Raw genomic sequence first — 27,262 nt, 5'->3', positions numbered from 1 at the left:
TTTAAATCAGACCAAACACATTTTTATTTTTATTCAGGAGTTTATTCATCATGTATATACAAAACGACAACTTACCAACTTGTAACGAAAGTTACAGTAGCCTATTGATAAAAAATATAAATAAAAGTGCAAACAAGCAAGGACTGGTGGTTGGTTGACTCCCGCGGGACTACTAACATTCACGACAAGATTTGATGGTCGAGTGCGGGCGCGGGCGGTAATGGGTTGCGGGAGAATAAAACCATTCGTGGGACTCCCTATCTAAATAAAACATCCAAAAACAAATACATTGTTATTCATCTATTGCACAAAAGCAATAAGAACATCTAAACAAAATAACGATTTACAGTCGCAAGCATAAGTAGATGTTCTCATTATAACGTGTTTTTGCAGCGTTGTGCAATGTAGCCAATCACAGACATATGTGCTGATTTCTAAAATGCAATGGCCAATCAGATGCATTTCAGATAAAATCCACTCAGTGCTCAAAACGTTGGAGTTTTTATTCAGTGCTGAATTCTGCATGCTGCATAATAAAAGAGCTTTGTGAGATCGCGATGAAATGAGATGTGAGACGTGACGTAGAGTTGATGAAGGGAGACAGGATCGTCCAGGGCGGGCACTAGTGACTCACAGGGCGGGCCAGGCCCCCCAATGCCCGCCCATGGCGCTGGGACTGCTACAATTGCATTCTTGCTAGTAAAAATGTAATTAAAGAGCTCTGTAATTATAATTCTTAGTAGTAAAAAAAATCAACTGTAGATCTCTTTAGTTTGAGTTTTATTGGTAAAATGCAACTGCAGAGCTCTGCAATTGCATTCTTACTAGTAAAAATACAAATGAAAGCTTTGTTTTTTGGAATTCTTACTAGTGTAAAAAAAAACATTTTTTTTTTAAAGAGCTCTTACTAGTAGAATATATAGAGCTATCTAATTGAAATATTGCCAGTACAAATGCAATGCAACGCTGGGAGCATTAACAGCTAAATCGGCTTGCCATATTATCACAAATGTGAATGTGCGTTCTTGAATAGGTGATCTGTTGCTGGGAGATGGAGCCGCCGATTGGTGAGAAGATCTTAGAGGTTGGCAAGAGTCCACCCCCGACATATAGCAACATATATCGCCTTTTAAAGAGTCAGCTGAGGGATGTGACTGTACATTTTTTCCTCTCTGTGCAACCCACCCTCGCTCGCACTGCTGTAAGATGTTGTGACTCGTTTAGTCAGTCTGCTCAGATGGATTCACCACTGACAGTCTTTGGAGAACAGGGTCATTAATTGATAGGATTTAGGATGAGTTTGATTTGGAGTCATGGACTTGGTCTGCCTCCACATTTAATTAAAGTCCTGAGAGGTGTCTGAGAGAGCCAGGTAGCCAGGTGAGAAATCTGTTGAATAATATTTACTTTCCCTATCAAATTGCCTTGACTTCAGGCTAGAAATATTTGCTCTACTAAATAAGTAATATTATGTTATATTTTTTTACTTGAACTGTAGTCCATTGGTTGGCACAGCTAAGTTTGTTTCTCCCAGATGTCTGTATCAGTTGACGTACTGTAAAATGTTCGGGGAGGAATACAGGCTACTCATTTTTACTACATGATAATTGATTTACCCGTGGCAGAAGATATGCGTTAAACATAGCAGCTAAGTAAGTAAAGTAAATGTATATGTGCATAAATTATATATATAGAAAGAAAAACATACAAACAATGTATGCTATAGATATATAATGTTAATGTATATAATGTATATAGCTTTTAATGTTAAGGGTCTGGATGGGGTCCTTTGGTTACAAAATGTTAACAATCCCAGCTCTATACATTAGCTCACTTTGTGATGTGTCATACAAATATGTGGAGGATGAGTTGTTTAGCAGGAGGCCTTTCGTTTGGCTGTATCATGAAAAGACAAACATTTATATATTCGTCACCTTCAAACATTATAAAAACTGTTAGTATGAAAAAGATTGTTTGTGTTATGGTGATTGTAATTATTAAACAGACACTTATAAGTGTACTTCCAATTCTTTCCATAAAGAGTAACATGCAGAATGTGCTGTTGATTGCAAGTTTCAAGCAGGAACAAAACACTGGGGTCATTTCATACTCGGCATGAATGAGGATATGCCAATCACTGGTCACTCCCACTAAATCCAAAACTACTGCAGCTCGGTATCTGTGTACTGATCTGTGCAGCTTTGTAAAAATGCATCCCAGGGCCTTTCCCATCCATATTTAGAGATTTTTGTTGTTGTTTTTAGTTCTGTGACTGTGATGCTTGGACACAACTGGAATTTAAATCAAGGCCCCCGAAAAGGGAAGCATTTATCTTTGTGCCAGGGACTCAGTATCCCAAACTTTCAATAGACCAGCCAGATAATACAAACATGAGACAAGAATGTCTTAATGACATTCACAGAGCTATCACATAAATTCCGAGTGATATCTCTCTGGCACAAATTTTATCTTATGAAGAAGGGAAAAAAAACCAGGATTTATTTCTTTATCTGTGTTATCTTTGGAATCCTGGATGATTTTGCTTTGCGATTGTGACATTAAACACTTGAGGTGGATTTCAGCTACAAAAGCTTTAAAAATATTTGATCTTGTAGTCTCTTTCCTCTAATATTTGGCCCTAAGTAACGTGTCTGTCATGGCCTGGGAGACCTTTTCATGGGCTGTCCCTGTGAATGTCTGGAGCCGCCCACACTGCCGTCTGGCTGCCAGATGTACTGTATTTCTCCTTGGCCCCCTCAAGGGTTGGAACTGCTATCCTGTCACTGTGAGAAGAGAGCCAGAGCGGGACTGAGCGAGAAAGAGAATTGGACAAAAGCTAATCTTTGGTGGAACAGTATCTGAAGCAAAGTGCCTTTTCTGTTTAAAAGATTCTACAATCAACAGGAACCAAGTTTTTTTGACAGGATTAACACAAAGACAGACCTGAACCCTTGCTGAAATTAAGATGCAAAAACCAAAGGATGTGAACACACGAGGCACAGCTGTGAAACCGTAAGCCATTAATTTAACAATCAAACAACATGGAATGACAGAGATGCTATGCGCTTTGTAATTTAAATATGAATTTGATTGTCTGACTTTACAGGGATAGTTCACTCAAAGAATGTAAATGGTGTGTGGAACATGTATTCAACTTACCACTCTGAAAGCTTCCTTAGTTTATTGTTGTGTTTTATAGCAGATGTTGTGGTGTGTTACATGTGTTGGTGTTTCAGGGGATGGAAATTAAATCTTTGTGGTCTCACGGCTCAACAAAAAGTACATGTGTCCCAATAGAACAGTGCCAGTGTTAGTAATAAACATATGTCAAATTTGCCAATTTACTTTATATTAGTCACAGTATAAATCCTGCTGTGTGCTGTCTCATTTCAGCTCTGTGCAGATTATGGGTACAAGTGCCAGTGCAACGTCCCAGGCTGCTCAGTTTGCACCAACACACCAGGCTGATCACCATAGAAACAGCATGGCTGAGGACAGGCGCTCACTACAGGCGGTGAACATTCACAACAGCAAGGCCAAGTCCATCATCACAAACAAGGTGGCCCCTGTTGTCATCACGTAAGTGACAAATGCATCCTGATGCTTTTTAAAACTGGCCATAAGGGCCCTTGCATGCGCAAAATGTCATGCCTGTGTGTTACTCGTTACTGCAATGTATTGAGCAAAAACAAATTTCATCAACAATTTTACCTTGACTTCAAGAGTGCCAACATGTATTATCAGTTGTGGGTTTTCATTTTTTTTTTTATTTCAATGGACATAATGGGTTTCATCTCTATACAGAAGAAACTGCAGGGAAGAGTTTCAGATTCACGACAAAGTCCAATCTGCCAACTACTCGCTGGGAAGGATATCTGATATGTTGCCTGAGCACTACTTAGTGCTGGTATGTTTGTCTTATAGAGATTTAAATGAAAAATGTTGTACTTATTGCCAAAAAGGCCTCAAGGTATTAAAAAAATATGCATTAATGAGCAGGTAATACTGAAATGTAGATCAATGCATGGAAATTTGTTGTCATTCTCAGTGAAATTAAAATATGTGATATTTGATATTGTGATATTTGTGTTATGACTTGCCTTTTTATTACCCAGGGGGAGTATTTTATGGCACAGGATGTGAACAATAGAGCTGATGTCCTGAATACTACAGAAAGCTATGGGGCCCCCAACTTCCGCAAAGTCAAGGGAAACTACCCACTCTTTGGAATGGGCCAACCCAGCCTGAGTGGTTTCAAACAGGTCCTCCAGAGATTGCAGATTGAAGGTTATGAGGTCAGTGAGGGCTTCTGGTCTTTTGAGTATGATTAAAATAAATTAGATTCCTGCTGAATCATTATTTTCTTTTTTTTCTTTCATTTTTTCTCTGTATTTTTGTCTTGTTTTCCAGTTTAAATATATGTGAACATTGAAGTGTAAATCACCATTATGTCAAAGGCACCTGTGAAATGCAGTAAAAGGCACATCGCAAGAACATTCCACAATGACATTGCCATGTGTTCTGCTGATCGGCCTTCCATTAATGATCACAGATAGCTTTTTATCCCATAAAATATGCGAACAGGAGATGATTTTCTTCTGTGTGAGAGAGGAGCCAGTGGTCTTTTTCCGTTCAGATGAAGACTTCATTCCATACACTCCCAGAAGAAGAGAGAACCTTCATGAGAACCTGCATGACCTGGACAAAGGGCACAGTGGAGAGCAAATGGAGCTCTCCATCCGGAAGGAGGTCAGTGGTTGAACGCTGTGCTTTCTTGCACTTTAGCAGATCTAGTCTGGCTAGAGTTTTATCAGGGGGATCACTTGCCATCCTTTTAAGGCCAAGTGTAGCCAGAGGTCATAGCATCTGTTCCATGTCAGTTTTTAAATCTCTGCTATGTTTAACTTCTTTTCTCCAGTTGTGTGACTTTGCCAAACTGAATCAAAATATGTTCTATGTCTATAATGACATTGAGCACTTTAAAGATGAACCTCAGCGTGTCCAGATACTGTCGGAAGAGGATATTCATGTCACCGAGGAGGTCTACAAAAGACCACTTTTCACTCAGCCATTGCACAGGTAATTTCTAATATTTTACTTTGATGCATTTGGCAAATGCTTTTATCCATTTTCAAGGTATTTGATTTATCAGTATGTGTGCTCTCGGAATTGAAGCCATGATCTTGGTATTGCCAGGTCCACTCTCTACCAGTTGATCTGCATGAACCCTGTTACTGACATATTGTGATGTATATGAATGAAATAAATTCCTACCATTTATTCTGTTGCTACACTATTATGCTAGATTCATTTATTTCTGTTTAAGTTATACTTATTATGGTTTAATCATAAATTCTGATGGATTATAGATATTACAGACTACCGCTCCCTATGGAAGGGGCACCAGTGGAGGAGACATTTGATGCCCTTGTTAAAATACTTAGGGTAAAACCTACATTTTATTCTCTCTTTCTTCTCCTTTTCTTCTATCTCCATAAAGTTAACTGGCAAACGTGTTAGTCAATTTACATTGTTTATTGCTAATATTGGCACTGTTCTAAAGGGACACATGCACTTTGTGTTGAGCCGTAAGACCACAAAGATTTAATTTCCTTCCCCTAAATCACCCAACACATTTGCAAAAAACTATTTTCTTACTCATTCATTTGGAATTTATTTCCAATAAAAAAATCTTTACATCCTTGAAACAAGATACATTTACTTGACAATCAGAATGATATAATATATTAGGTTGGTAACAGAGAAATCAATACAAATTTTGTAAAGTTTGCATGAAACAAAAAAAAACTATTTGCCATTGGACTATTGCTTTCCTTTTGATTTAGGCATAAACCTTTACTAAATTTGAATTGATTTCTCTGAAAACTAAAGACTTGATATCTTATGTCATATCTTATCAAAAACAAACAAAAAAAATATATTTATATATTTTTATATATATATATGTAATAGAATATATGTAAGATTTATGCATTTTAATTTCATAAGAAAATTTCAACAAATTGGGATGTGTAATGCTAAACAAAATTAAATTAATACAATTTAAATTGTTTGGGTTTTTTTTTCATTTAATTAAAGAGTGCTCAATTCAATTTTATGGAATTTTGTTATGCAATTGAAATGTGTAAATCTTAAAATATTTTTTTAAGTGTACGTCAACAAGTAAGGGATTATTTATTTTATGATTATTATTTTTTTTTTTTTTTGCAGTGAATAACTCATACTAAGAACTGCCAGCTGAAAGCTCACCACTGAAACTTATTTATATTACATTGTCACCAGTAACATCAATCTTAAAACACCCTATTAACATAGACACAAGTTATAAATGTTTACTTAAGACCACGAAAAATGTCTTCAGGTATCTGGTCGTGATCAGGATATGGCAAGATTTTTTGGACATATTTAAAGTTATTTCTTAATCTCTTCCGTCTTGATTTTATCTCATCCTCCCTCTTGGTTTTATTTCCATTTTAACAAAACACTCTTTCTTTGGTGTGATTGATGAACAATGTCCTGGATTCTGTGAAAGAATGCTGGCTATGGACAGATCATTCTGAATTGGATTTAACATTTTCCAGCACTATTTATCTATTAAAAGTGGCCTTATGAGTGTGTAGGCCAGGTCAAACAATGCAACAAATAAATACAAATAAATAAGGCTCCCCTCATGTTCACATTATTTGTGGAATGGATTATGTATTTTCTTATTGTTTAGGATACACTTGGACTGCACTTTGCACAGTGTGCTTTTCAGATCAGGTTGATCAGTCACATGATCGACTGTTAGTTTACATTTCTCTCTCAGCTATTACACACAAAAACAAGTTGTTTTTTTTTATTATTATAGTGGGGACTTTCCTATGACTTCTATTGTTTTTATACAGCGTTAATTATATTTTCTATCCCCCTATGCCTAAACATCACAGAAACGTTATTACATTTTAGATAGGTATTAAAACATTATTTTATGTTGTCATTATTAAGCTGTTTTCTTGTTGAAACCATTGACTGCTCACACAAATGTAGGTGTTTTAAAGTTACTCTTTATCCCGATAAAGAGTAACTTTAAAACACCTACAGTTAATTCACCCACCTCTCTGCTCTACACAGGAGACTCCAAACCTCTCAGTGCTGCGGGATAGCTCCAGACCTGTGCCTGCACTGCTCTTCAGCTGTCAGGTGGGTGTGGGCCGCACCAATCTTGGCTTAATCCTGGGTGCACTGGTCTTACATCACCTGCAGGGGGCCTCAAAGAGCCCCAGGTACCTACGTTACACTGTTGGTTTAATTTCAATAACTATTCACTTTCTGAAATAAGAGCACCTCAAATTAATTAAACAGTCTGCTACAAAACAATATACTTTATTGTGTTCATTTCCCTGTTTAACTTGCACTTAAAGCTGAAGCACTCTCTATCTTTCACAGCCAAGAGGAAACACAGAGGAGGGAACACAAATTGGATTTTCAAGTGATTCACTTGCTAATTAGTCGCCTACCTAATGGTCAACAAGTCCTTAATGAGGTTAGGTGTTAGTGGTGTTTGTAAACAGTGCACAACTTGTTATTCAAATGAAGGCAACACAAAATAGCATGATTACTCCTACTGAAAAAAAACAACAACAACAACTTACTAGTCTTAGCTGGTTTAAGATGGTCTAGTTGGAGGGTACCTGGGTAGCTCAGCGAGTATTGACGCTGACTCCCACCCCTGGAGTTGCAAGTTCAAATCCAGGGTGTGCTGAGTGACTCCAGCCAGCTCTCAACCAAATTGGCCCGGTTGCTAGGGAGGGTAGATTCACATGGGGTAGTCTCCTCGTGGTCGATATAATGTGTGGTTCTCGCTCTCAGTGGGGCGCGTGTTGAGTTGTGCATGGATGCCGCAGAGAATAGTGTGAAGCCTCCAAACGCTCAACAAGCCACATAATAAGATGTGTGGATTGACGACCTCAGACACGGAGGTAGTTGAGATTCGACTCCAAATTGGGGATAAAATGTTTTTTAAAAAAATTAAATAAAAAAAAAAGATGGTCTAGTTGGTATCACAGCTTGGCCTAGCTGGTCTTCAGTCGGTTTAGCTGGTCTCCCAGTCTGACCAAGCTGTGGTCAACTGGTTGTTAGTCTACTAGCTGGTCTCCAAGCCTGACCAGTTGGTGACCAAAATCCTTCTTAAAACCAGTAAGACCAGAAAACCAGCTTAGGCTGGTTTAAGTTGTTTTTGTTTATTTGTTTTTAACAGGGACCTCTGAGATGTATAGCACATTAGGATTTACCCTCTTAAACAGTGTGAATGAATAGTTCTTTCACCATATATTAGGTTGATGACGCTATCGCCATGTGTTCAGAGATGCATAATATAAAAGATGCCGTGTATGAAAACAAACTTAAATTGGAAGGCATTGGTGAAGATTACAAGATTCAAGTGAGTCTCAAAGTTTATGATTTAACTATTGCCATGACATTTATGTAAGCATTAGTACTTTTTTAAATGAAGTTCATAGATAAGCAATATTCATTCATAAATTTTTTTTTGTAGGGAAGCAGCACAAAATGCTATTTCCTGCAAAGAACATTGCAGAGTCTTGAGCGTTATCTATACCTATTAGTATTCAATGCATATCTTCACGATCAGGTATTACTTACTACATTATACCATATACATTAGCATGTACAGCAGTGATGTGCCAGCCAGTGTATGCCATCATTGTCTGCTGTCTCTCTCCATCTCTTTATGTTTAGTATCCATTGGCATTTCCTCAGAGCTTCAGTCAGTGGTTGTGTATGAATGCTTGGATCTACAGACTGCTGGCCAGCATGAATTGCTCTGAAATCTCGGCACCAGCCAGCCTTGTAACTGATGGGATTAGAGTTCTGGTGAGGGCTCAAGTGCAAAGACAGAGAGGTTAAATATTAAGACAGACAATAAATTCACAAAGTTAGCTATATTACATTGTAGAAAGTGTAAGAGACTTGACATAACTATTTCTTTTTTCCTTGGCTTCAAATAAATGTTCCTTGTCATGTTTAAGTGGATTTATATGCCAGTACTTATTGCTTTAAATAAAAACAGGTTGAATTTTCATTAACCTGAGATTTTCTTATGGGGTATGGGTTTAGTATAGGTTTAGTACCTCAATATACACTGTGGAGACCTATAGCTGTCAAAGATCAGTATTCACTGCCACAGAGTATTATTGAATGTGGTGCTTATATAAAATAACTGTGAATTATAAATCTACTGTGAAAATAGATAGTAGAGAGCTTTTGATCTAACATAGGGACCAGATGATTATTTAAAATAATAATGCAGAGCGTTTATTGTGTTTTTCTTTGTGTAATATTTACAGTTACATTTTATAGGTTACAGCCATAATTGTTCAGATTGAGAATTTATTTTGTGGTTGGTTAGAAAACAATATACTGTCATAAAACAAAAAAATGAAAGGGGTCCATTAATAGTGCCCCTTAGTAAAAAAGGTAATTTCTGACACTGGTATGCACATAATGCTAACAGTTTACAATAAGGCTGTATTTGGTAAAATGACTAAATACAATAGCTAACATGAGCTAACAATAAAAATACTTTTACAGAATTGACTAATATTGGGTAGTGTTAATTTGTAAATATAATACGCATTTTTACATTAAAAGTATTAGTTAATGCAATGTTAATTAACATGAACAAATAATGAACAATAAAATAATTGTTATTAGTTTATGACTAAGCGTTACCCACATTATTGCATTGTGTTTTTTTTTGCAAGGTGTCCAGCGAGGTTTTAGTAATAGACCTGCTTAGTACAGCCAAGGAGATGAAAGTTGCCAATTTCAGACGTGTTTCCAAAATGGCCCTCTATGGTATGGCCCAGCCAAGCTCTGAGGTAAATACATTCTGTTGTACAACCCCAATTTCTAAAAAGTTGGGACAGTATTGAAAATGCTAATAAAAACAAAAAGGAGTGATTTGTAAATTCTATTCACCCTGTGCTATATTGAAAACACTACACCAACATATTATATGATGTTTATATTATATTGATCTTTTTTTCACGCCAAAAGAGAGTGTATTACTTTAGAAGACATTCATTTAACCGGTGAAATCGTATCAATGACGTTTATGCTGACTGTGTGATTTTTTTGAGCGTCAAAAGAGAAATCCCCATCAACTTGCATTTTAAGGACCTACTGAGCTAAGATATTTTCTATTTGTTTTTTTTGTTTTTCTCAAATGTGTTTTGTGAAGAAAGAAAGTCATAAACATCTGGGATATCATGAGAGAGCGTAAATAATGAGAGAATTTAAATTTTTTGGTGAACTATCCCATTTGGGTACTGAAGACACAAGTTTGTTAAGTTTAGCAAGCAGAATTTTATTCTTTAAATGTCAAAAAATGGATATTATGACATGGGCTTTGGAATACATCTGCAAACCTTTGTCGGTCAACACCATTCGCTGCTGCATCCACAGATGCAAGTTAACGCTTTACTATGCAAAGCAGAAGCCATACATCAACACTGCCTAGAAGCATCGTTGACTTCTCTGGACTCAGTCTCATCTTAAATGGAAAATAGAAAAGTGGAATCAGGTTTTGTGGTCCGACAAGTTCACACTTCAAATAGTCTTTGGAAAAAACAGCCGTCATGCTCTCTGGGCCAAAGAGGAAAAGGACCATCCAAATTTATATCAGTATCAGGTCCAAAAGCCAGTGTCTGTCATGGGATGGAGTGTGTCAGTGCCCATGGCATGGGTAACTTGCATCATTAATGCAGAAAGATATGTACAAATTTGGAGCAACATGCTGTATTCTGATATTCTGATGTTGTCTTTTCCAGGGACTTCCCAGCATTGTCCAGCAGGACAATGCCAAATTACATACTGCTCGCATTACAAGTGCATGGCTACGTAAGCAGAGCTTGTTGCGAGTGCTAAACTGGCATTCCTGCAGTCCCGACCTTTCTCCAGCTGAGAACGTGTGGTGCATTATGAAGCACAAAATACGACAACGAAGGACCCGTACAATTGTACAGACCAGCAAAATGGATGAATAGGGGATAATTCCAGTTGCTTAACTTAACAAACTTGTGTCTTCAGTGCCCAAACGCTTAATAAGTGTTATTAGAAAAAGTGGTGATGTTACAAAGTGATTAACACTTGATCCCAACTTTTTTGGAGCGATAAGTTGCAAATTATCTGATTTGAAAAGAGTGTATATTTAAAAAAAATATATAATAATTATAATAATTCAATTCACAAAGTAAAATTGTTTTTATTAGCATTTTCCATACTGTCCGGATTGAAATAATTTTTCGGAAATTATGGCTGGCTGCACAGTCTAATAATAACTTATTAAAGATTGATGGTGTCTACTTCAGGCCCTGTCTGTTGTGCTGTCCTACCTGACAGACCAGAGGCGAAGGCACTCCAGAATTCTCTGGCTAAATCTGCAAGAGGAGCTTGTGTTGGAGGGAAATGGGCAAATCTTCACCCCGCGAGAACCAGGCTGTCTGGAACAGCCCATTCCAGTGTGTGTTCAACACCCACAGAATCTCCAGGTGTGTTGAATTATTATTTTTATATCTTGACTGTTTTATTTTTAATATTAGGACAAAACTGTCCTCAGTATCCATTTATATTGACTCCAGATTAAATTTATGTCATTTATTATTATAATCTGTAGCATCTGTATTACATATGTAGTATTCAGCATAAATAGATAACTTCTGAAATATAATATGGTACTGATTAACAAATTATGCAACTAAAATTGCAATCAGTAACGTAATCTTTTAGATTATACTTTTTAGGTAGATATCCTTTGTAATACTAAATCTAATTTTATATGTAGTAGCTACCAATATATATACTCCTTTATTTTAAGATTATTAAACATGAAATTAGAAAGCAATTTGTATTTGTATATTTGTCCCTGAGCCCCTGGGAACTTCTTTAAGATTTATAGATAAAATAATCCATATGCAATCATGTAAATCTTAATAATGAGCTGTAATTTTCTAAAAAATGTAATCTAATTACAAGTACTTAATTTTGTAATCTTATTAGGTATTCCAGATTTTAATAGTGCATTATGGTAACACTGATTGCATCTGTTTTTGTTTTGTTGCAATTAACATTTTTTTATTGATTCATACAGTAAATAAAGAAAAGAAAAACATTTATACATAGAATCAACATTTAACCCCCATTATTACCCCTCCCCCTCTCAATCCCCAACCCCGCCTTGACCCTCAACAAACATTCCTGTGGTCACACATGAGTATATACACAAAATAAAAAAAGAAAAAAAAAAGAAAGAAAAAAAAAAGAATCACCCAAAACACACAGTCTGAGGCAAAACGTAATCCGAGTGCCCAAAACGTCACCAGGGGTGGAAAGAGTACAGAAAAATTATACTCAATTAAAAGTACTGTTTCTTTTAAAAAAAAATTTGTTTGAGTACAGTAAAAGTACATGTCCTAAAAACTACTCAAGTTACAGTAAAAGAGTAGCTCTTTTAAAAGTACTCATGAGTTGTGAGTATTCAGTACTGAGTTGCACAAGCTATGCCCCTTTATAATAAAAAATTGTTTTTGCTATTTAAAAATGTAGCACACCATCATTTACATTCCCTTTTATGGCTGTGTGGCAGGGTGGAGGGCAGGGCCGGGTCGTGATACTACACACCTGGTCCCGTATTAGGCTAATTGTGCCTCCGTGAGGTTTAAAGGCTGACTGCAGAGGGCGTGCGGGAGAGAGAGATGTCCGTTAGCGACCTCTCTCTCCCGCACGGCCCTCTGCAGTCAGCCTTTAGCCTAATACGGGACCAGGTGTGTAGTATCACGACCCGGCCCCGCCCTCCACCCTGCCACAGGCTGTTTGCCAGAAAGAATAAAAAATATAGGTATCTTATAGGTGTTTGTGACTGACAACTTCACTTATCTATGATACTGTAAACACTACATGAATCTGATGGAAAAATAAAAATAAAAGGGCGACATGATTACAGAAATGAAAAGATGAAAAGGTTATTTTCAATACAATGATCCCCATTTTATATCATAATATATGAAACAATTACATTAAAATCAGTTTATGTGTAATGTCTAAATTTCCCTTAATGTCGACAGAGTTCAAAACATGTTCAAAACAATGAAAGGAATGCAAAAAAACAACAACAAAAAAAATCACAAAAAGGCAGGGTCACTTGACACATCATGTCTGGTTCAGGGGCACTTTTCTATCAGGCTTTAGAAAAAACTTGATAAAGGCTAAGCAAAGTTCAAAAATATTTTATCATCTCAACTTTCCTGGCAATTTATTATACAAATGAAAACACTCTCTACATCAGGGGTCAGTATTATAAAAAAAAAAAAACTAACAATATTATTAAAAAAAATATTATTATTAAAAATGTCAATGTTTAATTCTATTACATTAATACTTTTAAAGCTACTCAAGTTATTCAGCCAAAAGTAGTGAGTGGTTTTCTTGTTTCTTGTTATGTTCACTTTAGACCAAACCGACTGCGTTTACATTAATGCCTCATCAAGATGGGCATTGGCGGAATTATAATGTGTATTTGACCATTTAGGCGCGTACCTTTATTAGTGCACAAACATTAGCTGCATGTCAATCAAACAGCATGCAGCTACACACGCCAGGAAATAAAAACTCAACCTTTTATATTTTATCAAGATCAACCAACCAGTGTTTGTCTTGCTATCACAATTGATGTAATAAACACCACTGGTCTAGATGTAAAACATAGACTAAGTATAGAAAATTACTCAAAAGTTTATTATCGATATGGAGGACATCTCTCTCTCTCTCTCTCTCTCTCTCTCTCTCTCTCTCTTTTTGAGATAAACATCAAGATTGTTTTATCGTCCAGCCCTATTGATAATATTGCCTTAATCTCTCACATCAACCCAATAATCTCAGTGATAGATAGCTAATTTACAGGCTACATTATAGACACACAGAATCTAGTAAGCAGAAATATGAAATTTACCTGAATATGTTTCTTTAAATTAGAGGCAGGATTAATGCTGATATCTGGCTTGAGCAAGTTCTCACATGCATAGTCAAGCAATTGGTCTTTTTCACTGCAATTCAGCTGCCATTCAAGTTTTTTAAGTGCGATTTGATTGGCGGGAGTCACGAGACTCTCCCTAGCCGATCATGTTGATAGATAAAAATAAAATCAGAACAGAGAGGTAGCGATCTCAGACGGTGGGAAAATAGTGCATTAAAAGTAGTTACAGCACTTAAAATGTACTCAAGTAAAAGTAAAAGTATAACATTTTTGAACTACTTAAAGTACAATTCCTGGGAAAAACTACTTAATTACAGTAATGTGAGTATTTTTAATTTGTTACTATACACCCCTGTACGTCACACATAAAACTCTAAATCTTCAAAATTCCTGGATCTTAACACACCACCGAAAAACATGGGTTGTGTCTCATTCTTCTGATTGGCATCGCCAGCAGGTGGGTCTGTCTTTAAGATCAAGCCTATACAATCTAGAGGGGGTCCAGTAGAATCTATGTAAAATCTTGAATTGTATAAGGGACACCCTTGCATCTCTTGATGTAGACTTGATGTCTTATTAGAATCCTAGCCTACACTCCCTCCTCCAATATCAAGTTCCAATACTCTATCTCTTGATAGAGCTTAAAGCTCCGTCCCCCAGACTCTGAATTAGCAGGGAGTAACACACCGATGCCTTATGGCCTTTTCCAAAAGCAGTAATCACCATTCTCAAGAGTATCTGCAGCTTTAAAGGTGTGTATGCTACTCCCAAAAATAGTACAGAGAAGGTGGTGCAGCTGTAAATACCTAAAAAACTGAGATCTGGGAATCCCAAAATGTTGAAACAAATTTTCAAAAGATCTCAACACTCCTCTCACATATAGGTCACCGAATGTATTAACCTCCCTCACAATCCACTCTGACCAGCAGAAAGGGGACTTATTAATACATAATTTGGGGTTCAGCCATATGCTCGAGGCAACATTTAAATAAATGTCAGAATTAAACAGACTGGACACTTTTGTCCATACCGAGTGCAAATGCGATATAACAGGGTGTAACTTAACTTCTCAGGTTAGTTTGATAGAAAGGCTTTGCAATGGTGAAATAGGGGCAAGAACTTCCTGTTCAATACAAAACCAGGAGGGGCTCTCTCAGATGGAAGCGACCAATGATCCAAATGCCAAACATATAATAATAAAACTAAATCTTTGGTAGGCCTAACCCACATTTGTCAATTGACCTGTGCAATTTACTGAAATGTAATCTGAGGTGTTGACCATTCCAAATGAAGGACTTCACTATGCTATCAAATTGCTTGAAATAAGAAAGGGGGACATCTACAGGGAGAGACTGTAGCAGGTAATTAATTTTAATAACATTAACCTTCACAATAAGAAGTCCACTTGCCCACATCGCTCTAAACCCTTTTTATTAAAGGGTCAAAATCAACTCTAAATCACACAAATTTGCTGGGAATAAAATACCCAAATATTTGATGCCCTGTTTGGGCCACTGGAAGACGCCCGGTTGAAAAGCCGTTACCAGGCAGTACGCTGTTAGAGCCAAAACTTCAGATTTAGACCAATTAACTCAACAAAGAACTTAGAAAAGGAATTAATAATTCATAGATCTAGTAGGGTCAGAAACTAATAATAAAATATAATCTGCATAAAAGCTTATGCGCCACACCTCCCGCCACCACCACTGGAAAATCATCCTCCTTTTTTATCGCAGGTGCTAATGTTTCCAAGGCAAAACAAAACAATAATGGCAAAAGAGGGCAACCCTGCCGGGTGTCCCTATCCAGAGTAAAATAATTTGATATTAATCCATTAATTTGTACCACCGCTACCAGGTGTCTATAAAGTAAATTAATCCAACCTATTAAAGTATTCTCAAACTCGTACATTTCCAAAATCTGAAAAAGATAATCCCATTCTACTATATCAAACGCCTTTTCAGCATCAAGTGGGATGGCAGCGACCAGAGTTTGAAAAGTCAATTTATTTACCTCAGTATTTCCCAAACCTTGCCCTGGACCTCCTCCGGGGTCTTATTGTCATGTTTTTCACATTCTCAATTGGAGACAGGTCAGGACTGCAGGCAGGTCCATCTAGCACCCTCACTCTCTGCTTATGCAGAGAAGCTTTAGCATTGATAAATGGCTGTCCCCACAGGAACTTGAGCTGGCACTGAAGGAGAATATTCTGAGGTGTGAAAAGTGGCTGGAGGTGATTACAGAGCAGGAAAAACAAATGAGGATGTTGAGAAATTGTCACACCATAGAGGAGCTATTTGTCCATCAGAAGAGCATTCATCCAGGTCTCACCTACCAACGGATTCCTCTGTCTGACTGTTTTGCACCTAAAGAAGAGGCAAGTCAGGACTCTACTCTATATAATCAACCCTTTAAGCTTAAGACCCCATTTATACCTGGTATTAATATGCATCTCGGGTGATCCAATCACATGTGGTCAGATGAGACACATTGCTGTTTACACCTGGTTACTTAAATGCATCTCCTGTCACCACTTGTGATCGGATTTGGAGGGGAGGGATGAAATTAATCAATCACAATGTCAATGTGTTACTGCATGACATTAAAGCACAACAAAGTCAGAAAAAACAAAGAAAGTGCAAAAAAAGGCATGCTATTTCTCCCAGATGCAGCTGAAATTTAATCTAAGCGCAAAAGCATCATTTAGAGCAGAATTGTCCATTATTTTAGTGAATTACCTATATTAACCTGAGCTGAAGATATTCGTGCTTCTCATAAGTGTCCCTGCATGAAAAAGATCTGTTAAGTTCTCATGTGTATATATCTGCTTTTTCAATTTTCTGATCAGACTGTTATTTTCTTTTAAAGCCACTTTAACCAACAAAGTTTAAACTCTTGTTTAAGCACAGTGGGGAGGTGCTTCACTGCTGCCGGGACACATGCAGGACAGATTATTGCTTACACTTCAAATGTGATGTGGTCATATGTGTTTTTAACCACATTCATATTTGGTTTTTGTGATCCAATCATAAAACGTTTTTGACCCCATTTAGACCTGCATTTGGCATTGACCACATGTGATCAGATGACCACAACGCATCTTAATACCATGTGTAACAGGGTCTTAGTTACTGTCGTTGGAAATATTGCTGCTTAGGTTTTTGACCAGTTGTTGGAGGCCATGAAGAGCAGTCTGGCTAAAGACCCCAGCTGTGCTTTCGTCTTCAACTGCCTTGATGGGAAAGACCGAACTACTGTAGCCATGGTCATTGCCACTCTCACCCTGTGGCACATTAATGTAGGTCACTTTCAGTTGTTGGCTGCTTATGGAAGGAGGAAGCAAGATTTAAAGGATTCGCCCTCATGGCATTGATAGCTGGAGGAAAATACAGTATCCAAACTGAACTCATATTGGTTTAATAAGTTATGTCCTGACCCTGATATCTGCAGGGCTTTCCTGAGTGTGGAGAGGAGGAGATTGTAAGTGTTCCAGATGCCAAGTACACCAAGGGAGAGTTTGAGGTACACTTTGACACACTTTGCCAAGGGGTTGTATTAGGAGTTAAAGGAATAGTTCACCCAAAAAGGAAAATTCTCTAATTATTCACTTACCCTGATGCCATGCCAGATGTGTATGACTTTCGTTTTTCAGAAATCACAAATAAGGATTTTTAGAAGAAGCTAGAGCTTTCTAATGCAAGTTAACGTGTGCCAGCCTTTTGATGGTCCCAAAGTCACATTTAGGCAGCATAAAAGCAATCCATGTGACTCCAGTCGATCAATGAATGTCTTCTAAAGTAAATTGATACATTTGTGTAAAAAAATAGATAGATAATTAAAACGTTATTAACTTTAAAAAGCGCTTCCTGCCAGCTGTTAGTGCATCATGTAGCTGTCATGTGACGTAAGCGCACCTGCGAGTTCACGCAAGAATTCGGAAGTGCCGCTTATTTACAACAGAAGAATGAATGTCACGCTAGAGTTCAGCCATTTCAACTAGTATCATAGGCCTGGACAGAGGTGCAGATTTAAAGTTAAAAACATTTTAATTATTGACTTGTTTCTTATTTAAACCTACTGATTTGCTTCAAAAGACATTCATTAGTAGACTGTTGAGTTGTGTGAATTACTTTTATGCTGCCTAAATTTGACTTGTGGTCCGACAAAGTGCTGGTACCCGTTCACATGCATTATAAGGACCTGACAGAACTATATCTTCTAAAAAAACTAAATTCAAAACAATTGTGTTCTGCTGTCTGAAAGACAGTCATACACATCTGGGATGGCATCAGGGTAAGTGAATAATGAGATAATTTGCCTGTCCCTTCAATCTTTTAAATAAAAGGGTTTCTCATTTCACATGCAAATACATTTAATTCTCACAAAATGGGACATTTATTTCTAAGGGCGAAAGGTGAGAAATGGTCTCACACACAAAACTAAAATATGTCTGTTTTGAGGACAAAAAAATTCTAATGCACAATTATATAACTATAAAAAGTTAAATATAACTACTAACTATAGAAACATGTTGTAATATTTGAAATATTTGTGTATTTATGTATACATTTCAATTTGAAATTTATATTTACATGATTAAAAACGTTATTTTTCAGAATGGAGTTTGAGCCATACATTCTCTTTGTGCATGCTTGTTTGTGTTCAGGTGGTGATGCAGGTGTTAAGGCTGTTGCCTGATGGTCATCGTGTGAAGAGAGAAGTGGATGCTGCTCTTGATGTTGTCAGTGAGACAATGACCCCCATGCATTATCATTTACGGGAAATCATCATATCCACTTACAGACAGGTAAAGTGTGTACATAGTTCAAATACTATATCGACGTGTGACTGTGTCTTTTATGTGATTCATTTAAATGTCATTCACATGTTTGTTTGCACAATCTTCAACATGAAAAGCCAACCATAAATCTAAACTATACAGCTGGTGGTTAATGTAACAGTCAATCAGTGCTTGTTATTTTAGCAAACAAGTTGAATAATTGATTACATCCGTGCCAAGTGTTTTATTCCCTAACATCGTAGCCTTGAGATGTCTTAGAGATACATGAGGATTTTTTTCATTTGCACTTTGATGTGCTCAAAGGAGCCAATTAATTATCAATGCCAATTACACTGTCTCCTATTGTGTGCATCAGGCCAGTGCACTCTGAATGTGTTTAATTTCGAGGTAGAAAAACATGCTTTTGTTCTGAAGTGAAGGCTTTGAAATAGAGGGACGCAAATTGGCAGAGAGCTTTCAAAGAGACTTTTCATAGGGAACCTTGTGAATATTTATTATTAAGCAAGAGAGTATGGTGTTATCTTTTGAAATCATTATCTTTTCTGCTTACTGGTGCAGCTCATTTGGAGCAAACCGTCATGGCAAAGAGTGTTCACTGTACACAAACAAGACAATGTGGAGTGAAGTTATGCAATTCTCTCAGATTATCCTAATTTAAATTCTAGTGTTCTAAGTTCTTACAGTAAACAGTGATTAAATGTGACACATTAACTTCTCAATTTCTAGAGTTATTTGTTTTTGAAGTGAGAAGCAAAAAAAGAAAATAATGGGTTATGATGCTGATCAAAAGAAATGGTCAACCATTCAGGTGTCAAGGTTGTTTGAAATGAATGGACGTGAGGATGTTGAACAGGATGAGCAGAACTGTTATGGAGATGTAGTTAGCAAAGGCTGCAAGAGTTCAAGAGCCTAGTTGAACTTCATACATTGCACAAGCATGAGACAGTCTCTTTTGACAGATGCATTATACTAACTTGCAAAATATGTGACAATTTATCTAACTGGTTTGAGTTTGTCACCTTGAATTTGCATGTTCAGGCTTGTTTGGAGGCACTGCTGCTTCATTCCTAATCAACTGCATCATCTGAAGCTCTTAAAGTGATAGTTCCCCCCCAAAATAACAATTATTTCATGATTTACTCACCCTCCTGGCATCCAAGATTTGTGACTTTCTTTTTTCTGATAGAATAAAGTTAACCATTTGACTCAAATGGTTAAATCCATGTGTTCAGACACTATATGATAGGTGTGGGTGAGAAACAGACCAATATTTAAATGATAGGTGTGGGTGAGAAACAGACCAATATTTAAGTCCATTTTTTATCATAAATTATTCTCCCTGCCCAGTAGGGGGCAATGTAAACAAAGAATGTGAATCACCAAAAACAGAAGGAGGAGAAAGTGAAGGACTTAAATATTGATCTGTTTCTCACCCACACCTGTGATATTGCTTCAGAAGATATGGATTTAACCACTGGAGTCTTATGGGTTAGTTTTATGTTGCCCTTATGTGGATTTTGGAGCTTCTAAATCTTTAAAAAAATTGTTACTTTAAAGGATCCCTGAAAGAACATCTACCTGAAATATTTTCAACAGACCAAGTATTGAGTCCATTTTAAACCCGGATGATGTAATCATTCATTTGAATCCTGTTTATGTAAAAACCAGAGACTATTCAGCATTTCTCTGAACCTACCTACTCATGAAAATATTTGTATACCACCCACAACACATGCTTACCAAAGTGAACAGATAATGGGGAAAAAAAACAGTTTGAAAGAATGTATTAATAAACAATTGACAATGTCCTGCCATTAGCTTTTTGCCAGTAAATAAGAGGGAAACTATTGGAATAGAAACTTAGATTAAGTTTACATTTAAGATTACATTTTTTTTCCCCCTTAGATTAAGACAGCTAAATTGGAGGCTGATGCTCAGTGGTTGCGGTTAAGAAGTTTGCAGTACCTTGAGCGCTACATTTATCTCATCCTCTTCAACTGCTACCTCCATCTGGAGAAGAAAGACTCCTGGAGGCGATCCTTTAGCCAGTGGATGTACCAGGTGGGATTCTCATTTGCTTGCTCACTTCGTAGATGCATACAGTATATCACATGCAAACTGTTTTTCCTGCTTGTACAATAGAGTGTGTTTTAACCTCCTGAGACCCTCGCATGACTGCTGTGTGGATTATCCATTTCCTTTTTGTTTTTATTTGGAACTAGTAGGACCTAATAAAAAAGTATAATAATAAAAAATAAATTCTAGAGCAAATAGTTTTCATAAAAATGTATGTCCACATATATTGGCAGCCAAAAGTTTGTAATACTGTACAGATTTTGCTGTTTCGAAAGGAGATTGGTACTTTAATTCACCAAAATGGCATTCAACTGATCACAAAGTATAGTCAGGACATTTCTGATGTAAAAAACAGCACCATCACTATTTGAAAAAAATAAATTTTGATAAAATCTAGACAGTCCCCATTTCCATCAGCCATCACTTCAACACATCTTATCCTTGAGTAATCATGCTAATTTGCTAATTTGGTATTAGAAAATCACTCGCCTTTACAATAAACACAGTTGAAACTGTGAAACGAACTTTTTGGTTTGTTAAATGAAGCTTAACATTGTCTTTGTGGTTTTTTTTTTTGCGTCGCCACAGTATGCAATAAGGTCAATATTAGGTCAAAAAAGCTTTCTCTAGAAACACATCAGTCAATCATTGTTTTAAGGAATAAAGGCTATACAATGCTTGCCAAAAAACTGAAGATTTTATACAAAGGTGTGTACACTGCAGTCTTCAAAGACAAAGGACAACTGGCTCTAACAAGGACAGAAAGAGATGTGGAAGGCCAGATGTAAAACTAAATAAGAGGATAAGTACATCAGAGACTCTAGTTTGAGAAATGCCTCACACGTCCTCAGCTGACAGCTTCATTGAATTCTACCTGCTCAACACCAGCTTTATGTCCAACAGTAAAGAAAAGACAAGGGGTGCAGGCCTTATGGGAAGAATTGCTATGAAATAGCCACTTTTGAAACAGAAGAACAAAAATAAAAGGCTAGAGTGGGCGAAGAAACACAGATATTGGAAAAGAGTGTTATGGATCTTAACCCCATTGAGTTTTAGTGGGATCAGCTAGACTGTAAGGTGCGTGTACATGTGTAAAAGTGAGTGATATTTATACGCATTAAGTGTCTTTCACATGACTCGCGTCAGCGCTGCAGAATACACTGAAGTTTATGAAGTGACGTCACTTTACACCAAGTGTTTTTCACAAGTTTTTGCTTCACTAATAATGTCTTTGAGAGTACTAAACAACAATAAATATTTAAAAACTTTTGTTCAAATTTGTGAAGAGGCATTGAATGTCTCATAATTTATTTTAATTAAATATTACCTTATGGTTTACGAATGTCAGAGACCCCAGTAATTGAATTATTTTAAATTGACTAAGAAAACGCTCCAACCTAAACATAAACGAGTCATTTTTTATTTTCTGCTATCAACGAAACTGCAAGCTTTATTTCTCTCTTCCAATTACATGTTCTCAATGTTTATTGTGCACACGCTTTCTGCAACTCTTGTCATGTGGAGGGTGAGGCAGCACTTGATGCTGGGTTCAGCCTCCAGAACCGAATTAAAACTGCCACGAGAAGTCGTCTGTCCAAGGCAAAGATGCAAAATCTAATGACTATTGCCTCAGCATCAGTCTCCCTTGATGCATTTGATTACGCAAAGGCGAGCACCCAGTTTATATCGATGCGGACAAGGAGGAATGTTTGAGTTGTCGATTGAGTTCTGTTCAGTTCCTTTTTTACGTGTTTTGTTCGTATTTTAATCATATTTGTTTTTTGTAATATTGCGTTGTTCATATGTTGTGTTTTAGTGGCCTCCGCTGTCACTGCAGGGGAAAAACATTCAAATGCTTTGTGTGGTGTCTGTTGTTCATCTGTTCTCTTCATAGATAAATAAATATATAATCTGCCATATGCTCATCCTGTAATTTCGTGATTAAAAATATGAAGTAAAATAAAAGCTATTAAGTTACTTATTATCATTAAAATATGAAAATTTAAATGACGGTTATAATAGATTATCACAGAATTTTTACGACCCTGTCCATCAAAATGACTGCCAACGAGAAAGTCTAACGTAAGCACTGTATTTGTTTGTTTGTTTTTTTTTTGTTATTCAAATTTTTTTGAGACGTTATAGACATTACATCTCATTTTCTATAAAGCTGAATTAATAATTCTCATTAAAAGTAATGGCCAGCATCATCAAATCACTGCCAACCATGATCAAATAAAATTATACATTATAAAATTCAAAATGCCCATATTTTTCAACCTCTCCCCTCTAAACACCTGGCTTTATTCTGTTATGGAACCCTTTTTTTTCTCTCAATCCAATCAATATCTGATGGCTAAAATCAAGTCCCGCCCAACAAATTTTCACTTTATATCCTATTTCGTTCAGAAATATTTCACATTAGGGTAGTAAAATGGGTAGTGAATGCTGTTTCATGTTGACTTTAAATGTTTTAATTATTCTTAACAAGTAATTATTAGATAATTTTTCTGATTATTATTTTTACATGAATAGTAATAGTAATATTTAGTAATACATTTTATTTGAGTATAAAATTAACAAAGTGCCACAATCACTGCAAAACAATAAATGTAAGGTACATATAATCATGTCAGTATTAGCCTTTTTGAACCCATAAATGTATACTTTTGTGTCAGACATCAAGATAATGTCAATCATACCCAAAACTCACATGCCTATCTACAGGTTGAGTTGTTCTGTGGCTTTGAAAGTTTGATTGGTGGACACCTATGGTGATGTAGACCAATGTCTTGTGTTATGATGAATGGCGGTACACTCTTCATGCTAAAAGTGCTGCATCTGAACATAGTTCTCAATTCCATGAAACATTCATTGGAAAATGTCACTCTGTCAATATGAGGTTGTAAATGTTTTCAGTCTCATTCAGACATTTTCTGAGTATAACCTTGGCTTATAGCCATGGATTTTAGTCTAGGTTTGAGGGGCTGACATTTTTTTAATTCCTTTTATCCAAAGCAGCTGATACTAAGAAATTTGTTGGAATGAACAGCCGGTTCTGCGACTTGCATAAATAAATATTTATTTACTTACGAAGCCAAGATAATTATATATACAAGACACAAAAACTTGCTAGATTGAGCTGGTAAAACACTTAAGCTGAAAATTGCTGCTTCCCTGAACTGTGTAGGAGTTTGAAAATGGCCATTTAGACCATTAAATTATTTTCCTTCATAATTCCATACTTTTATTTTTTTATTCCATACTTTAAATGAGCACAGCTAAGCCACTTTTATGAACATTACTTGCATAAAATTACAGTGAGTTATCATAGAAAATATACAACTTTTTTTGTATTATTGTATTAATTATTACTTTCCTTTAATGCTGTAGGTGGCAGCTAGATCTGGCATTTATGCCATCCTCAACCATCTGGGCTTTTCAGAGTTTGAGAACCTTGATGACTCTCCGTTGGCCAGGCTGCGTTTCCGCTGGCTCCCACACAGTGTCCAGACTCTTCCCATGAGAGGGGAACTTATTTAGAAAGATGCAGTAGGCCGAGCAGACCAAATGCTGACTCTCACTCCATAAGTCCTTTTTATATTGTGTCTGTTTTCTCTCCGAACTCGTTACATTTTAAATAGATGTGCAATCTTGATACATACTGTCTTCTGTCCATTTTTGACTCTGTTTGCAGTGTTGTGTTTTATCCTTCAAAGTAATTTACCTAATTAACCACACATTCGTTCTAATGAAAGATTAGTTTTAATGGCGACCTTTAAATGCTATGTTTTCACACTGCAATTATAACAAATGTCTTGGCTCATTGCATATAACACATTTAATTGAGATTTGACTGCCTTTGTCCATGTCATTTGGCCGGAATGATCATTTGCTTGCATGTACATGCACTGTAAATAGTTGTAATTAACTTATTCCATTTTAAATATGTTTAGAAAACAGTTTGCTTCAATATACCATTACTTAAATGTTTGTGTTGCACTGTTTTTCAATTAGAGCCTATTTAGGGATCAATTAACACTGCCATTCAGCCAGAAGAGCTATGCAGAGAAATGGAAGGACACAGCTTGATAATGAGTCCACCTTGAATGTCTTCATATGTTTTCATAGCCTGAGATTTTGGACTGTTGACTGAGCAAACTAACATCATTGACGTCAACTTGTTTTTCAGCCTTGACTAGTAAATAAAATCCTGTGGCTCCTGTTAACCATACATCTGTGTTGAGAATACAGTAAAATGTGTTATCAAAGGAAAAAAACTGAGAAATGTGAATAATCTTTCTGCTTGTCCAGGAGAGTTTGACAATAGACTTTACCAGGATATTCATAGGATTTGAATGTTGCAGGTCAGATATGCAAAGAAATACACTACATGAACCACCATGTACATGTTGGATTTTCTCATACTCAGTTGTCTGTAGCTGAACGAAAACTAAAGTGATATTGTGCCTGATTCACAGTTGTCTTCATCCTCATCTATTGATTTGGTTGTTGCTTAAACGTACTAACTTGAGACCTACAAGACTCCTCCAAATGTGACAATGCAGACTGTTTTATACCTGGCACTGGTTTCAATTAGCTTGAAGTTCATTCCAATGCAAAGATACAGAAGTCATCAATCTGCAGTGATTATGGTCGTTTTTTGAGAATATCAATCTATTACATCCAATATATCCCATTATAACCAGCAAATAGACTGGCTATGGTTGCAACACCAGAGTCTAGACTACAGGTATTCACATATTCCAATGTATGTATTTCCTGTACATTTAACTGCAAGAAACTGTTTTCTTAGCAGTGCTCCAAAAGCATGTAGAATAAACTTGTTTGTCTGTTTCTGTCATATTTGTATTTGAGAGATTGAATAATGAGGATGCCTCCACTGCCATGCTGATTAATTCAATCTTATGCATATTCATAAAAATGCTTTGAAATATTATATCATCATCATATGTAACATTGAACCCTTAAGAAAATTGCTTTAAGCACCATCAGATCAGTGTCGCTTTATTTACAACATAATTGTATCACTTTGAGGGGTGGAGCTTGCCTTTTTGTTATTTGGATGCAAGTGAGAAATCTTGGGTTATCTGTATAAGCCCCAGAAATTGGAAAATGCACAGCAAAATCAGCAGTGTTAATTCAACACGAATAGAGTTAAATTCAACACTTTTAAAGTATCTATATTGGTCCACACTATTTTGAGTTAAAACTACACTTTTAAAAGTGTTAAATGCTCAACACTGTGATAGAGTTGCAGCGACTCTCTCAATAGTTGAAATGTAACACCAGTCAACACAGGCCAGTGTTGAATTTACGCAACACTAGTGTGCAGTGTCAAAATGTAACACTATTTGTATATTCTGTTTTAACACCAACTAGAGTTGCTGCTATGTAACACTATAGAGGATTTAAAATTAAACTCTGTATTTTACTCTTGTAGAGTTGATTTATATTTCAAAAAACACTGTAGGGAGTTATAATACCCAATGCTATACATGGTACAATTTTACTTTAGAATTCAGTATATTCCTAGTACTTAACAATTACAAAGAAGAAAAACATCAATACAAAAGTTTGTTCAAATAAAACGTATCGGTTACCTAACGTAACCTCGGTTCTCTCTAGATGAGGGAACAAGTATTGCGTAAGCTAGCTTACGCTACGGGAAAGATTCATCTTTTCTGAGATATTGAAGCCAAAAATTATCCTTAATTTTTGTATCCATTGTCAACGCAGTCGCGGCAGCTGCAGACCTTGAGCGGGCTAGCTAGCGAGCTCATAGGTTGCTCTGCGGCAACTGCTGCAGCCTATAGACGAGCTTGGGCGAACTTCGCATCCAATGAGAGGCGTCCGCGCTCACTGCAACAAAGCCCGCCAAAATGGGCGTGACTAGAGTGCATATAAGCGTAGTTACGTGAGGCTGGAACCCTGGTTTTCATTGACTGAAGCGAAAAGTCGCCAGTGGCGCGAAGCACGGCCGGCTTACGCAATACTGTTCCCTCATCTAGAGAGAACCGAGGTTACGTTAGGTAACCGATACGTTCTCTTACGAGAGGTTCTCTCGTATTGCGTAAGCTAGCTTACGCTCACGGAACCCATTGTCAACGCCGTCGCGCCAAGCATCCACTGTATGAGCCCCAGGGAATTAAGGGGGACCGGGGAGCCCTTATGAGTGGGGAAATAATATTTGGCCGGCAAGAATGCGGGTCATTGATTGTGTAATACATAAGCACATAGTGGGAAGGAGCGACAGAGCGGCGGTGCCGGTCTGTGTGGAATGTGTCCCATCAGTGCAGCTCACCAGGGGA

General features: G+C 36.8%; 1 protein-coding gene across 2 annotated transcripts; it reads left to right on the top strand.

The window, feature by feature from the left end:
• Window positions 1-1,216: 1,216 nt before the first annotated feature.
• Window positions 1,217-26,295, top strand: pald1b (phosphatase domain containing paladin 1b). 2 transcript variants are annotated; one of them, XM_052089985.1, is made up of 20 exons: window positions 1,217-1,380; window positions 3,394-3,579; window positions 3,805-3,907; window positions 4,116-4,295; window positions 4,585-4,749; window positions 4,919-5,079; window positions 5,370-5,445; window positions 7,135-7,286; window positions 7,450-7,546; window positions 8,339-8,443; window positions 8,558-8,653; window positions 8,761-8,895; window positions 9,786-9,902; window positions 11,394-11,573; window positions 16,233-16,430; window positions 17,211-17,351; window positions 17,504-17,575; window positions 18,720-18,860; window positions 20,760-20,915; window positions 24,324-26,295. In XM_052089985.1, the coding sequence occupies exons 2-20, from the start codon at window positions 3,407-3,409 to the stop codon at window positions 24,471-24,473; spliced, it is 2,598 nt and encodes an 865-aa protein (XP_051945945.1). In that variant the 5' UTR covers window positions 1,217-1,380; window positions 3,394-3,406; the 3' UTR covers window positions 24,474-26,295. The 2 variants fall into 2 exon arrangements, with proteins under 2 accessions (XP_051945945.1, XP_051945944.1); XM_052089984.1 differs by lacking the exon at window positions 1,217-1,380 and adding an exon at window positions 2,776-3,012.
• Window positions 26,296-27,262: the final 967 nt, after the last annotated feature.

The sequence above is a fragment of the Xyrauchen texanus genome, chromosome 24 (assembly GCF_025860055.1).
Source record: "Xyrauchen texanus isolate HMW12.3.18 chromosome 24, RBS_HiC_50CHRs, whole genome shotgun sequence".
In the NCBI taxonomy this organism is placed as follows: domain Eukaryota; kingdom Metazoa; phylum Chordata; class Actinopteri; order Cypriniformes; family Catostomidae; genus Xyrauchen; species Xyrauchen texanus.
The sequence above is the reverse complement of the archived record's forward strand: the minus strand, read 5'-3'. Positions and strand labels throughout refer to the sequence as shown.

What these genes read in the sequence shown, in the direction of transcription:
- pald1b (XM_052089984.1), top strand. Translation starts at nt 2,966, where the DNA reads ATGCAAAAACCAAAGGATGTGAACACACGAGGCACAGCTGTGAAACC. An exon ending in GTTTTGCACCTAAAGAAGAG is followed by an intron (nt 16,431 to 17,210) that starts GCAAGTCAGGAC and finishes ATTGCTGCTTAG; the next exon opens with GTTTTTGACCAGTTGTTGGA. An exon ending in TTAGCCAGTGGATGTACCAG is followed by an intron (nt 20,916 to 24,323) that starts GTGGGATTCTCA and finishes TTAATGCTGTAG; the next exon opens with GTGGCAGCTAGATCTGGCAT.